Source organism: Macaca fascicularis, chromosome 16, assembly GCF_037993035.2.
Source record: "Macaca fascicularis isolate 582-1 chromosome 16, T2T-MFA8v1.1".
NCBI classification, from domain to species: Eukaryota; Metazoa; Chordata; class Mammalia; order Primates; family Cercopithecidae; genus Macaca; species Macaca fascicularis.
Window position 1 is genome coordinate 61218545 of NC_088390.1, and position 14866 is coordinate 61233410.

The 14866-nt window shown below is 47.3% G+C and overlaps 1 protein-coding gene across 5 annotated transcripts in view; it reads left to right on the forward strand.

The window, feature by feature from the left end:
* Positions 1 to 392: 392 nt before the first annotated feature.
* Positions 393 to 14866, forward strand: part of CASC3 (CASC3 exon junction complex subunit) — a 32657-nt gene continuing 18183 nt past the window's right edge. For all 5 annotated transcript variants that reach the window (XR_012425809.1, XM_065531527.2, XM_005584075.5 and 2 more), the window contains exons 1-3: positions 393 to 648; positions 1091 to 1118; positions 1447 to 1484. Coding sequence is in view for 4 of the 5 variants with exons in the window: in XM_065531527.2 (XP_065387599.1) it covers positions 418 to 648; positions 1091 to 1118; positions 1447 to 1484 (297 nt within the window). In the remaining variant the exon portion in view is untranslated. The remainder of the gene's footprint in view (positions 649 to 1090; positions 1119 to 1446; positions 1485 to 14866) is intronic.

A 14866-nucleotide genomic window follows, 5' to 3' on the forward strand; every position in this document is an offset into this window, starting at 1 on the left:
TGCAGTAAATTGACCTGCTTCAAACGTAGGTAGAACTGAGAAACGGAAACAGAAAACCATGAAACAACCCCAGTGTTGCAGTAAAGCTGTGACAGGTCGATGCCTTCCACTCGGGAAGCCCAAGATGGCCGGGCCAGGAACCCGGGAAGCAGCTGAATTCTCAATTCCCCTCGCCCTAGGCCTGCCTAAGAGAAGTCAGAAGCCGCGCCACGCCCCCTTACATCACCGATAGACGTAATCCGGTTCCGCCGCAAACCTGCCGCAGGCCAAGGCCCCGCCCCGTGTCCCGCCCACCCCAAGCGGGATGGCTGAGCGCCGCACGCGCAGCACGCCGGGACTAGCTAGCGAGCCTCCCAGCAGCCTCTGGGACGGGCGCGGTGCGTAAGTAGCTCGCCGGCGGTGGCCGTTCTCCGTAAAATGGCGGACCGGCGGCGGCAGCGCGCTTCGCAAGACACCGAGGACGAGGAATCTGGTGCTTCGGGCTCAGACAGCGGCGGCTCCCCGTTGCGGGGCGGCGGGAGCTGCAGCGGTAGCGCTGGAGGCGGCGGCAGCGGCTCTCTGCCTTCACAGCGCGGAGGCCGAATCGGGGCCCTTCATTTGCGGCGGGTGGAGAGCGGGGGCGCCAAGAGCGCTGAGGAGTCGGAGTGTGTGAGTGCGCGCAGGCGAGGCGGGGCGGGGTGGGGTGGGGACCGGGCGGCGAGCCGGCCGGCCGGGGGCGGGGTGTAGGTGATGCTAGGTGTCTGGGAGTTGATAGTAGATACTGGGACTTTTTTTGTTGTTTTTACGAGAAAAGGGGAGTTATCCCAGTGCGAGTTTGCATCCGGAGTTCTAAGGGAAGAAGGATTGGGGGTTTCTGGGAGGATGGCAGAGCCGCTGGGGATGGAAAGCGGATGTTTATTCAGAAATCGGGTCTGGAGGGAAGGAGACCAGATCTGCCTTGGCTACTAAAGACCAGGCCTGCCTTGGCTACTACTTGTCTCTCTCTCCGACCATTTTGTGCTCATTCTTCAGCTCTTCACCCACATTTCTTTATTGGGCTCTCCACCTCTGGAAATCACAGAACTAACCCATGTCTTCTACTTTCCTTCAGGAGAGTGAAGATGGCATTGAAGGTGATGGTGAGTAGCATCTTTTACCCCATTAGGACAAGAGTTTTTTTTAACATAAACTCAGAAAATCTATTTCCAACTGTCGACATTCTCACACACGGATTTAGGGCCACAGAGTGGCTTTTTGTAGTATAGTGCTTAAGAGCATAGGTTTTAGCAGTGTAGTCTTGTGCAAGTTACTCTGAGTCTGTTTTTCCTTCTGTAAGTGGAGACTATAATTTTATCCACGTTGTAGGTTGATGTCAGAATTAAATGAGACTCTTAGTCTGACCTATAATAAGCAGCCAAAAAATGTTTCTGGGTTTCTGTTTTTCCACATATTTCTGTTTTATTTCAGCTGTTCTCTCGGATTATGAAAGTGCAGAAGACTCAGAAGTGAGTATGACAGGTTTTTTCCTATGGTACAGATCAGAAATGCTTTTAGAAAGTGTACACACCTTCGTTGCAAACGTACCATGACCTCCGTGTTTATCCTCTTGTGTATTCTTCATTTATGCTTCTGAGAAAGTGTTACAGAATGTCTTGTTCTCTTTAGACCTAGGGAAAACTTGGGGCATGCCGTCTCAAGCCACAGGTGTTATACTTTTAGTTGACTTCTCTTCCTGTCTGAAGAATATGAGATTCTAAATAAGAGAATGAGTACATCTTGAAGTCCTCTGAAAGATGTTTGACAGTTTGTTTTATGCAGTGGAGGTTAAGAAGCCAGCCAGTTGGATATTTTTTTCGTGGATTTTTTTTTCCAAATCTATCTGAAGACTTTGAAAGGGTAGGATTCTGAATGTTTTGTGCCAAGAGCATCCATCATTTTATAGGTGGGGATTTCTCTGTTTCTAGGAGAGTTTCCTGTCTTTTGGATAAACTACTAGAGATGCCATCAGAATAAATGTTTGTTTTCTGGGTTGTTGAGTGGAGTCCTGAGTTCTGCTAATGGGATTATATACAGGGGGAATTGGATAGTGGATCAAAGATTTTGTCTATAAATTTTTAGAACCGTTACTACATTTTAGAATCTGTTAAGCCCTTGAAGATGGAACAGTGAACACTATAACAAAATTCCTATCTTTAGAGATCTTACAACTTAATAAGGAAGTCAGACAAACATTCAAGCAATTGTACCACTTGCTGATAGAGGATAGCGCTGGGATAGGGCTAAGTAGGGTGTTATAGCTGGGCACTGAATCCATCCTAGTCAGTCAGGAAAGATTAAGAGTTGACTGGGTAGAATGTGTTCTAGGCAGAGGGAACAACAGTCAAGAAAGCCCATAGGGGCTGGGAGCAGTGGCTCATGCCTGTAATCCCAGCACTTTGGAAGACTGAGGCAGGCGGATCACTTGAGACCAGGAGTTTGAGACCAGCCTGGCCAACATGGTGAAAACCCATCTCTACTAAAAAATAACAAAAATTAGCTGGGTATGGTGATGTATGCCTGTAATTCCAGCTACTTGGGAGGCTGAGACACGAAAATTGTTTGATCCCAGGAGATGGAGGTGGCAGTGAGCTGAAATCATGCCACTGCACTCCTATGTGGGTGACGGAGTGAGACTGTCTTAAAAAGTAAATACATAAAAAAAAAAAGAGGCCAGGCACTGTGGCTCACGCCTGTGATCCCAGCACTTTGGGAGGCCGAGACGGGCGTATCACAAGGTGAGGAGGTGGAGACCATCCTGGCTAACACGGTGAAACCCTGTCTCTACTAAAAATACAAAAAATTAGCCAAGCATGGTGGCGGGCGCCTTGTAGTCCCACCTACTCTGGAGGCTGAGGCAAGAGAATGGTGTGAACCCGGAAGGCGGAGCTTGCAGTGAGCTGAGATCGCACCACTGCACTCCAGCCTGGGTGACAGAGCGAGACTCCGTCTGGAAAAAAAAAAAAAACCCATAGGGGTACAAAAAAGTAATAATACTTAGGATGAATAAGATCTAAACCCAGCGCAATGGCTCACACCTGTAATCCCAGCACTGTGGGAGGCCAAGGTGGGCCAGTCACTTGAGGCCAGGAGGTCAAGACCAGCCTGGCCAACTTGGCAAAACTCCATCTCTACTAAAAATACAAAAATTAGCAGGTCGTGGTCACGCATGCCCGTAATTCCAACTACTCAAGTGGCTGAGGCAGGAGAATCCCTTGAGCCTGGGAAGTGGAGGTGGCAGGGAGCCATAATCAACACCACTGTAATCCAGCCCGGGCAACAGAGCAAGACTCTGTCTCAAAAAAATTTAAAAAATAAGAATGACTAAGATCTAGAATTTCATATTTGCAACATGGTGACTACAGTCAACAGTAACTTATTGTATATTTAAAAATAACTATTGGCTGGGCGTGGTGGCTCAAGCCTGTAATCCCAGCACTTTGGGAGGCCAAGGTGGGTGGATCACGAAGTCAAGAGATCGAGACCACCCTGGCCAACATGGTGAAATCCTGTCTCTACCAAAAATACAAAAATTAGCCGGGGTGTGGTGGCGCGCGCCTATGGTCCCAGCTACTCAGGAGGCTGAGGCAGGAGAATTGCTTGAATCTGGGAGGCAGAGGTTGCAGTGAGCCGAGATCACGCCACTGTGCTCCAGGCTGGTGACAGGGCAAGACTCCATCTCAAAAAAAAAAATAAGTGTCAATAAAAGAATGTAATTGAATTGTTTGTAACAAAGGATAAGTGCTTGAAGTGATCCGTACCCCATTTACCCTTAACATGATTATTACACATTGTATAGCTATATAAAAATATCTCATGGGCCGGGCGCAGTGGCTCACACCTGTAATCCCAGCACTTTGGGAGGCCGAGTCGGGTGGATCAGCTGCGGTCAGGAGTTCAAGACCAGCCTGGCCAACGTGGCAAAACCCTGTCTCTACTGAAAAGAAAAATTAGCGCCGGTTGCGGTGGCTCAAGCCTGTAATCCCAGCACTTTGGGAGGCCGAGGCAGGCGGATCACAAGGTCAGGAGATCGAGACCATCCTGGCTAACACCGTGAAACCCCGTCTCTACTAAAAAAATACAAAAAACTAGTCGGGCGTGGTGGCGGGCGCCTGTAGTCCCAGCTACTTGGGAGGCTGAGGCAGGAGAATGGCGTGAACCCGGGGGGCGGAGCTTGCAGTGAGCCGAGGTCGCGCCGCTGCACTCCAGCCTGGGGCACAGAGTGAGACTCCGTCTCAAAAAAAAAAAAAAACAACAAAAAAAAGAAAAATTAGCTAGGCGTGGTAGCTGGCGCCTGTAATCCCAGTGACCCAGGAGACTGAGGCAGGAGAATTACTTGAACCCAAGAGGTGGAGGTTGCAGTGAGCTAAGATCGTGCCATTGTGCTCCAGCCTGGGCAACAAGAGCGAAACTCTGTCTCAAAAAAAAAAATCTCATGTACTGCATAAATATATATACCTTCTATGTATTCACAAAAATTAAAAACTTTCTTTTCTTTTTTTGTTTGAGATGGAGTCTTGCTCTGTAACCCAGACAGGAGTGCAGTGGCGTGATCTTGGCTCACTGCAACCTCCGCCTCACAGGTTCAAGCAATTTTCCTGGCTCAGCCTCCTGAGTAGCTGGGATTACAGGTGCACGCCACCACACCCGGCTAACTTTTGTATTTGTAGTAGAGACGGGGTTTCACCATGTTGGCCAGGCTGGTCATGAACTCGACCTCAGGTGATCTGCCCGCATCATCTTCCCAAAGTACCAGGATTATAGGTGTGAGCCACTGTGCCCAGCCCTCTTTTTTTTTTTTTTTTTTTTTTTAAGAAGAGGCAGGGTATCACTCTGTTGCCCAGTCACCCAGGCTGGAGTGCAGTTGTGGGATCACAGCTCACTACAGCCCCCAATTGCTGGCTTCAAACAGTCCTCCTACCTTGACCTCCCAGAGTGCTGAGATTATAAGCATGAGCCGGCATGCCCAGCCAAAAAAAATTAATTTTTTTTTCTTTTTTTTTTTTTTTTTTTGAGACGGAGTCTGGCTCTGTCACCCAGGCTGGAGTGCAGTGGCTGCGATCTCGGCTCACTGCAAGCTCCGCCTCTCGGGTTTACGCCATTCTCCTGTCTCAGCCTCCCGAGTAGCTGGGACTATAGGCGCCCGCCACCTCGCCCGGCTAGTTTTTTGTATTTTTTAGTAGAGACGGGGTTTCACCGTGTTAGCCAGGATGGTCTCGATCTTCTGACCTCGTGATCCGCCCGTCTCGGCCTCCCAAAGTGCTGGGATTACAGGCTTGAGCCACCGCGCCCGGCCTAATTTTTTTTTCTTTTTTGAGACAGTGTCACTCTCTTGCCCAGACTGGAGTGCAATGGCTTGATCTCAGCTCACTGCAACCTCTGCCTCCCAGGTTCAAGCCATTCTTCTGCCTCAGTCTCCCAAGTAGCTGGGATTATAGGTGCATGCCACCACGCCTGCCTGATTTTTGTGTTTTTAGGAGAGACGGGGTTTCACCATGTTAGTCAGGCTGGTCTCGAACTCCTGACCTCAGGTGACCCACCCGCCTTGGCCTCCCAAGGTGCTGGGATTACAGGCATGAGTCACCATGCCCCCCAATTTTTTTTTTTTTCTTTTTCTTTTTAGATGGAGTCTCGCTCTGTAGCCAGGCTGGAGTGCAATGGTACAATCTTGGCTCACTGGAGCCTCCGCCTCCCGGGTTCAAGTGATTCTCCTGCCTCAGCGTCCCGAGTAGCTGGGACTACAGGTGTGCACCACCACACTCAGCTAATTTTTGTATTTTTAGCAGAGATAGGGTTCCATCATGTTGGCTAGGATGGTCTCCATCTCTTGACCTCGTGATCCATCCACCTGGGCCTTCCAAAGTGCTGGGATTACAGGCATGAGCTACTGCGCCTGGCCCAAAATTTTTTTTAAAAAGAGAGAAAGCCCAGATAGAGAAAATAGCGTTTGGGAACTTGGGAGTAGTTAGGTGTGACTGGAGCGTTGTTGGTACAGGATAGATATTAGAAATAAAGACAAATTGGTGAGCAGGGGCCACCAATTGGTGAGGTGGGACGATTGCTTGAGCCTGGGAGGTGGAGGTTGCAGTGAATCAAGATTGCACCCCTGTACTCCAGCCTGGGCAACAGAATAAGACCCTGTCTCAAAAAAAAAAAAAAAAAAAAGTGATGTGATTGGATTTCTTTATTTTTTAAAATTTTTATTTCCTTTTTTTTTTTTTTTTCTCTGAGATGGAGTCTCACACTGTCACATGCCCAGGCTGGAGTGCAGTGGTACGATCTTGGCTCACTGCAGCCTCCACCTCCCAGGTACAAGCGATTCTCCTGCCTCAGCCTCCCAGGTAGCCAGGTAGCTGGGACTACAGATGCACGCCACCACACCCAGCTAATTTTTTTTTTAATTTTTAGTACAGATGAGGTTTCACCATGTTGGCCAGGCTGGTCTCGAACTCCTGACCTCAAGTGATACACCTGTCTTGGTCTTTCAGAGTGCTGGGATTACAAGCATGAGCCACTATGCTTTGTCTGATTTAAATTTTAAAGAAGTGTTTTTCAGATCCAGAGAACACTTGCATCAGAAAATCCAATTGGCCATTCTCTACTGCAACAGACTCTTGGGAGGGGCATTGGGGACTCAGACATTTATGTATTAAAGAATATCCTAGGTTGGTGCTCTGTACTATAAAATTTGAGGATTCTTTTACAGCAGTTATTTTGTCTGCAATTAAGAGGAACAAGATCAGAGACAGAAAAGCTAGTTAAGAAAGCTGTTGTAGGTGTCCATTTAAGTACTTAGTGTGGCATGGAGTAGAGTTGTGATATTGAAAATAGAAGTGGACAGAATTTAGAGTTACAAGTGGTTTTGGGATGGGGAATATTTGCAGTACAGCTGCTTTTTGATTCATGGTGTAGTTATATCCCATCCTGGTAAACCCATCGTAAGTTCAGAAGTTGAAGACAACTTCTTGGCTAACTTGGAGCAGCAGCTCTCTGTTGCTATCTAGCATCTCAAGGAGTATGATTTTTTTTTTTCTTTTTCTTTGAGACAGAGTCTCACTCTGTCTTACTCTGTCTGCAGTGGCGTGATCTCAGCTTACTGCAACCTCCGCTGCCCGGGTTCAAGCAATTCTCATGCAGCAGCCTCCCGAGTAGCTGGGACTACAGGTATCCGCCACCATGTCCGGCTAATTTTTTTGTATTTTTAGTAGAGACAGGTTTCACCGTGTTAGCCAGGATGGTCTCGATCTGCTGACCTTGTGATCCACCTGCCTCGGCCTCCCAAAGTGCTGGGATTACAGGCGTGAGCAACCGCGCCCAGCCTTTTCCTTTTTTTTTTTGAGACGGAGTCTTGCTCTGTTGCCCAGGCTGAAGTGAAGTGGCGCAGTCTCCGCTCACTGCAAGCTCTGCTCCGTGAGTTCAAGCCATTCTTCTGCCTCAGCCTCCTGAGTAGCTGGGACTACAAGCGCCCACACCACGTCTGGCTGATTTTTTTTGTATTTTTAGTAGAGACAGGGTTTCACCATGTTTGCCAGGATGGTCTCGATCGCCTGACCTCATAATCTGCCCTCCTTGGCCTCCCAAAGTGCTGGGATGACAGGCGTGAGCTACTGCATCTGGCCATCTTTTTTATTTTTTAAAAAATATTTTATAGGCCGGGCGCGGTGGCTCACGCCTGTAATCCCAGCACTTTGGGAGGCTGAGGCGGGCGGATCACAAGGTCAGGAGATCGAGACCATGGTGAAACCCCGTCTCTACTAAAAATACAAAAAACTAGCCGGGCGAGGTGGTGGGCGCCTGTAGTCCCAGCTACTCGGGAGGCTGAGGCAGGAGAATGGCGTAAACCCGGGAGGCGGAGCTTGCAGTGAGCTGAGATCCAGCCACAGCACTCCAGCCTGGGCGACAGAGCAAGACTCAGTCTCAAAAAAAAAAAAAAAAATTTAAATAGAGATGGGGTCTCTCTATGTTGTCCAGGCTGGTCTTGAACTCCTGGGCTCAAGGGATCCTCCCACCTTAGCCTCCCAAAGTTCTGGGATTACATGTGTGATGAGCCACTGCACCCAGCTGAGAAGTACAGTTTCTACTGAATGTTTATGGCTTTCACATCACCATAAAGTCAAAATTAAAAGTTGAACCATCATACATCAGGACTGTCTGTAGTCACTAGAGATTGGAAATGCTGGAAAAACTGACAGGCAGTTTGGAGTGTTCATTGAGTTTTGGGGATTGTGAATTTATAACAGCTTACCATTCTATATGTAAAGGAGTTCAGATGTTATCCTAATGGCAAGGAAAGAAGTACCATTGAAGGCTTAAATGTGGAGGATGAATTGTGGGTGAGGCACAGAGGAAGACTAGAGGCAGAAGAGCTGTTTAGAGGTTGTTAGGATAGTCCAAGGAGCATGACAATGGTGTCCTAAAGAAGGTTCATACTTGTGGGAATGGCAAGATGTGGACAGATGAGAGAGAGATTCTAGTGTTACTAACAACCCCTTCATTGATTGAATGTGGAACCTGAATTAAGGAGTCAAAGGAGGCCAGGCACCGTGGCTCATGCCTATAATCACAGCACGTTGGGAGGCTGAGGCAGGTAGATTGCTTGAGCCTAGGAGCCTGAGACCCACCTGGGCAACGTGGAAAAATCCCATCTCTACAAAAGTAGGAAACAAAATTGTCCGGTCTTGCTGGCGCAGGCCTGTGGTCCCAGCTGCTGAGGAGGTTCAGGCAGGAGGATCATCTAAGCCCAGGGAGGTCAGAGCTGTAGAACTATGATCACTCCACAGCACTCCAGCCTGGACAACAAAGTGAGACCCTGACTCAGAAAAAGAAAAAGGAGTCAAAGGAATGTGCAGGTTGATGAACTGTTAAGGAAGGGACAGCAGGAGAAGAATTCTGAAAGGACAGTGGTGGGTTAGGTTTTGGATGTTTTGAGATTGAGAAGGTGTGGGACTTTCAGGTGGTGATATCTGGTAAACAGCTTTTGATTCTTAATTGCTCATACCTTTCTGAGTTTTCTTTTTTTTTTTTTTTTTTTTGAGACGGAGTCTCACGCTGTTGCCCAGGCTGGAGTGCAGTGGCGCGATCTCGGCTCACTGCAAGCTCCGCCTCCCGGGTTCCCGCCATTCTCCTGCCTCAGCCTCCTGAGTAGCTGGGACTACAGGCGCCCGCCACCGCGCCCGGCTAATTTTTGTATTTTTTTTTTAGTAGAGACGGGGTTTCACTGTGGTCTCGATCTCCTGACCTTGTGATCCGCCCGCCTCGGCCTCCCAAAGTGCTGGGATTACAGGCTTGAGCCACCGCGCCCAGCCACCTTTCTGAGTTTTCATTTCATTTTTGAGTTTTTCCAATTCTGATTGATGTTCTTTCATGCCTTATATGATTTTCTTAATGTCTTTTTAGCTCATTTTGAAATAGAAGTTGCGATTTTGATATAATATGTGGATATCTTTCTGGCATGCTTTCATTGTCTGTAGGAATGCTATTTTTTTTCTTATTATAACTTTATACGAGATTTAACTTCTATATTTTCTGTTCATTTTTATGTAACGTTAATTTTCCTGGTCTTTTAGAAGGAAGCATGATTTAGAGTAACTTCTTCTAACTTCACAGAGCTCCTTCTTCTGTTGTTTTTCTGTGGTGGTGAGAAATATGGTGACTTGCTTTCTGAGGTTTGTTGCTTTTGTTCCCTTTCCCAGCTTGTTCTGGACCATCCCTGTCCTACTGAATTTGGTTCTGCTCTCAACAGTTTCTCTTCTAGGAACTCCCTTCTAGGACAGTGTAGGCTCTGTCCCTAGAAGGGAGCCCTGGCAGCCAGGTCAGCTTCATCCCTTCAGACCTTTTTTTTTTTTTTTTTTGTGAGATGGAGTCTCACTGTGTCACCCAGGCTGGAGTGCAGTGGCGCAATCTCAGCTCACCGCAACCTCTGTCTCCCAGGTTTAAGCGATTTTCCTGCCTTAGCCTCCCCAGTAGCTGGGTCCTCGTGTGCCACCATGCCCGGCTAATTTTTGTATTTTTAGTAGAGATGAGGTTTCACCATGTTTTCCTGGCTGGTCTCAAACTCCTGACTCAGATGATCCACCCACCTCAGCCTCCCAAAGTGCTGGGATTACAGGCGTGAACCACCGTGTCCAGCCAGACCTTTTGACCACAGGGCCCTTACGGTCCCTTGGTAGAACCCTTGCTAGTTTTTGTTGTTGTTGTTGTTGTTGTTGTTTTTAGACGCCAGACTGGAGTTCTGTCACCAGACTGGAGTTCAGTGGCGTGATCTCTGCTGACTGCAACCTCCACCTACCGGGTTCAAGTGATTCTCCTGCCTCAGCCTCCCAAGTAGCTGTGATTATAGGCACATGCCACCACACCCAGCTAATTTTTGTATTGTTTTAGTAGAGATGGGGTTTCACCATGTTGGCCAGAATGGTCTCGAACTTCTGACCTCATGATTTACCCACCTCAGCCTCCCAAAGTGATGGGATTACAGGCATGAGACACCGCGCCTGGCCCCCTTACTAGTTTTAAGTACAGTTTTCAGTTTTCACAGTTGTACTTTCCCTTGATTACCTGTTGATTATTTCAGTGTTCTCCTGTTCTCAGGTCCATTTGCTTTCTCTGCTTTCTCCTGCGTGGACACCAATACTGTACAGGTCCTATAGCTGTTGGTGGTTTGTTATGCACTTACATTTTGGGTCTTGGGGGATACCTGGTAACTTAGCTTGTTGCAGTGTTGTCTGAAGGTTTTGGTTTCTTTTTTGTTTTTTGAGACAGAGTTTTGCTGTCGCCCAGGCTGGAATGCAATGGCTCACTGCAGTCTTTGCCTCCCAGGTTCAAGCTATTCTCATATCTCAGCCTCCTACGTAGCTGGGATTACAGGTGCGTGCCACTATGCCTGGCTAATTTTTGTATTTTTAGTAGAGACGTGGTTTTACCATGTTGGCCAGGCTGGTCTCAAACTCCTGACTTCAGGTGATCCACCCACCTCGGCTTCCCAAAGTGTTGAGATTACGGGCGTGAGCCACTGTGCCTGGCCAAGGTTTGGTTTGGATCTTGGTTTTGCTGTCCAGAGCTCTCATTCCATGTGGAGATTTGAAGACAGATAAAACTGTGCCACTGCCATTTTCTGAGAGTCTTCCAAGAATTCTTTTTTTTTTTTTTTTGGAAATGGGTCTCCTTATTTTGCCCAAGCTGGGCTTGAACTTGAACAATCCTCCGACATCAGCCTCCTGAATAGCTCAGACAATAGGTTCATGCCACTGTGCCTGGCCAAAAAAAACTTGTTAAAGAAACTTGACTGAGGGAAGGCTAAAGAGATGGTAGTTGGAAAGGTTGCTTTGAGATCAAGAGGTGATTTAGCTGCTTTTTAAAAAGTTAGGAGAGTCTCAAATATGGTCAAAGATTGAAGAAAAGATAAAGGGGGGAAAAAAGGGAATAGATAATAATATTGAGTACTGGTATTTTTGACTGAATATATGAGAAGAAGTAGGAACCAGACAAAACAGGCATCTTCCATTGTAATTACAGAGAAGTGGGAAGGAAAGGTATGTGCAAAGGAAGATTAGAAAGGAGGGAAAAGCCGGGTGCGGTGGCTCACGCCTGTAATCCCAGCACTTTGGGAGGCCGAGGCACGAGGTCAGGAGATCAAGACCATCTTGGCTAACATGGTGAAACCCCATCTCTACTAAAAATACAAAAAAATTAGCCAGACGTGGTGGCGGGCACTCGAGCCTAGGTGACAGCGTGAGACTCCATCTCAAAAAAAAAAAGGGGGCGGGGGGGACAAACGAGGGAATAGATAACAATATTAAGTAAGCACTGGTATTCTTGACTGAGTACGTGAGAAGATGTAGGAACCAGACAAGAGAAGTATCTTCCATTGTAATTAAAAGTGGGAAGGAAAGGTATGTGCAAAGGAAGTTAGCATTCCCTTCTGTGCTTTGTTTTTGTGAAACAGAAGGATAGAGCAAGCCAGGCACTGTGACTCACACCTGTAATCCAAGCACTTTGGGAGGCCAAGGCAGGAGGATTGCTTGAGCCCAGGAGTTTGAGACCAATCTGGGCAATAAAGTGAGACCCTCTCTCTACCAAAAAACTAGCCTGGTGCAGTAATGTGTGCCTATATCCCAGCTACTTGGGAGCTTGGAGTGGGAGGATCCCTTGAGCCCAGGAGGTTGAGACCACAGCAAGCTATGATTGCACCACTGCACTCCAGCCTGGGTAACAATGTGAGACTCTCGAAAAAAACAAAAGAATGACATCTTCAAAAAGAGTGTGTGTGCATGCGTGTGTGTGCGTGCATGTGTGTTTAACCCCCTTTGGCAATGGAGTAGTCTGTTGTAGGCCTGGAGAAAGCAGACATTTGAATTGATCCAGTTCCAGGCATATGAGAGTGGCAGGAGAATTGGGATATTACTAGTAGTGATTGAAATGAATGAACTGTGGAGTCTAGAGAGAGAAGAAAGTGAATGTGAGAAAGGACTGATAGATAGGCAGAAGTTAGAAGGATCAAGGTAATGGACATATTAAGAAATTAGAGACGAGAGAGTTAGGAAACAACTAGGAATAAGAGGCATTTTTTAAAAAACTGATTTATTGTGACTAGGTGCTGTGGTTCATGCCTGTAATCCCAGCACTTTGGGAGGCTAAGGTGGGTGGGTCACGAGGTCAGATCGAGATCATCCTGGTTAACATGGTGAAACCCCATCTCTACTAAAAATACAAAAAAATTAGCAGGGCGTGGTGGCGGGCGCCTGTAGTCCCAGCTACTTGGGAGGCTGAGGCAGGAGTATGGTGTGAACCCGGGAGGCGGAGCTTGCAGTGAACCAAGATGGCGCCACTACACTCCAGCCTGGGTGACAGGGCGAGACTCCTTCTCCAAAAAAAAAAAAAATACTGCTTTATTGAGATACAATTCACATAATGTACAGTTCATTTATTTATAAAGTGCATAATTTAGCCAGGTGCGTGCCTGTACTCAGCTACTTAGGCTGAGGCAGGAGGAATGGTTGGCCCAGGAGTTCGAGACCGGCCTAGGCAATGTAGTGAGACCTTATCTCTTTTTATTTGTTTGTTTGTTTATTTTTGAGACAGAGTCTTGCTCTGTCACCCAGTCTGGAGTGCAGTGGCACAATCTTGGCTCACTGCAACTTGAGCCTCTGGGCTTCAAGTGATTCTCGTTGGTCAGCTTCCCGGGTAGCTGGGGCTACAGGCATATGCCATATGCCAGGCTAATTTTTAGTATTTTTAGTAGAGATGGAATTTCGTCGTTTTCGCCGATCTGGTCTCAAACTCCTAGCCTCAAGTGATCTGCCTGCCTCAGCTTCCCAAAGTTCTGGGATTACAGGCATAAGTCACCACGCCTGGCCCGTAAGACCTTATCTCTATAAAAAATAAAAAATTTAGCCAGGTGTGGTGGCATGCACCTGTGGTCCCAGCTACTTGGCAAGCTGAGGCAGGAAAATTGTTTGCACCCAGGAGGTCAAGGCTGCAGGGAGCTGTGATCACGCCACTGCACTCCAGCTTGAGTAACAGAGTAAGACCCTCATCTCAAAAAAAAAAAAAGGAAGAAACCCAGTTATCCCATCCTTCCTGTAGCCTTAAGCAACGGCAAATCTACTTTCTGTCTCTGTTGATTTTCCTATTCTGGCCTTTCATATGAATGGAATTATGTAATATGTAGATTTATGTGTCTGTCCTCTTTCAGTATAGTGTTTTCATCTGACTTGTAGCATGTGTCAGTATTTCATTCCTTCTTTCTTCCTCCCCACCCCAGCTTTATTGAGGTATAACTCACAAATAAAAATTGTGTACATTTAACACATACAGTGTGGTATCTTGATACATGTGTACCTTTTGGAGTACCACAGTTAAGCTAATTAACATGTCTGTCACTTCACATAATTAACCTTTTTGTATGTGTGTGATGAGAACACTGAAGAGCTACTCTTTCAGCACATTTCAAGTTTACGATATGTTATTTATTTTTATTTTACATAGTTTAAAAAGAGACAGAACCTTTGTCACCCAAGCTGGAGTTCAGTGATGCAGTTACAGCTCACTGCAACCTGAAACTCCTGGGCTTAAGCGATCCTCCCATCTCAACCTCCTCAATAGCTGGGACTACAGGCGTGCACTACCATGCCCAGCTAATTTTTTTTTTTTTTTTTTTTGAGATGGAGTCTTGCTCTGTCGCCCAGGCTGGAGTGCAGTGGCGCGATCTCAGCTCACTGCAAGCTCTGCCTCCTGGGTTCATGCCATTCTCCTGCCTCAGCCTCCCGAGTAAATGGGACTACAGGCGCCCGCCACCACGCCTGGCTAATTTTTTTTGTATTTTTAGTAGAGACGGGGTTACACCGTGTTAGCCAGGATGGTCTCTATCTCCTGACTTTGTGATCCGCCCGTCTTGGCCTCCTAAAGTGCTGGGATTACAGGCGTGAGCCACCGTGCCCGGCCTCACCCAGCTAATTTTGAAATTTTTTGTAGAGGCAAAGAATCGCTGTATTGCCCAGGCTGGTCTTGAACTCAGCTTCAAGCAATCTTCTAGCCTCAGCTTCCCAAAGTATTAGGATTACAGGCATGAGTCACCATGCCTGGCCAAGTATGTGGTACGTTATTATTATTATTATTTTAGACGGAGTCTTGCTTTGAGTGCGGTGGTACAGTCTTGGCTTACTGCAACCCCTGCCTCCCAGGTTCAAGCAATTCTCCTGCATCAGCCTCCTGAGTAGCTGGGATTACAGGCGCCCGCCACTGTGGCCAGCTAATTTTTTGTATTTTTAGTAGGGAAAGGGTTTCACCGTGGTCTCGATCTCCTGACCTTGTGATCCGCCCACTTCGGCCTCCCAAAGTGCTGGGATTACAGGCA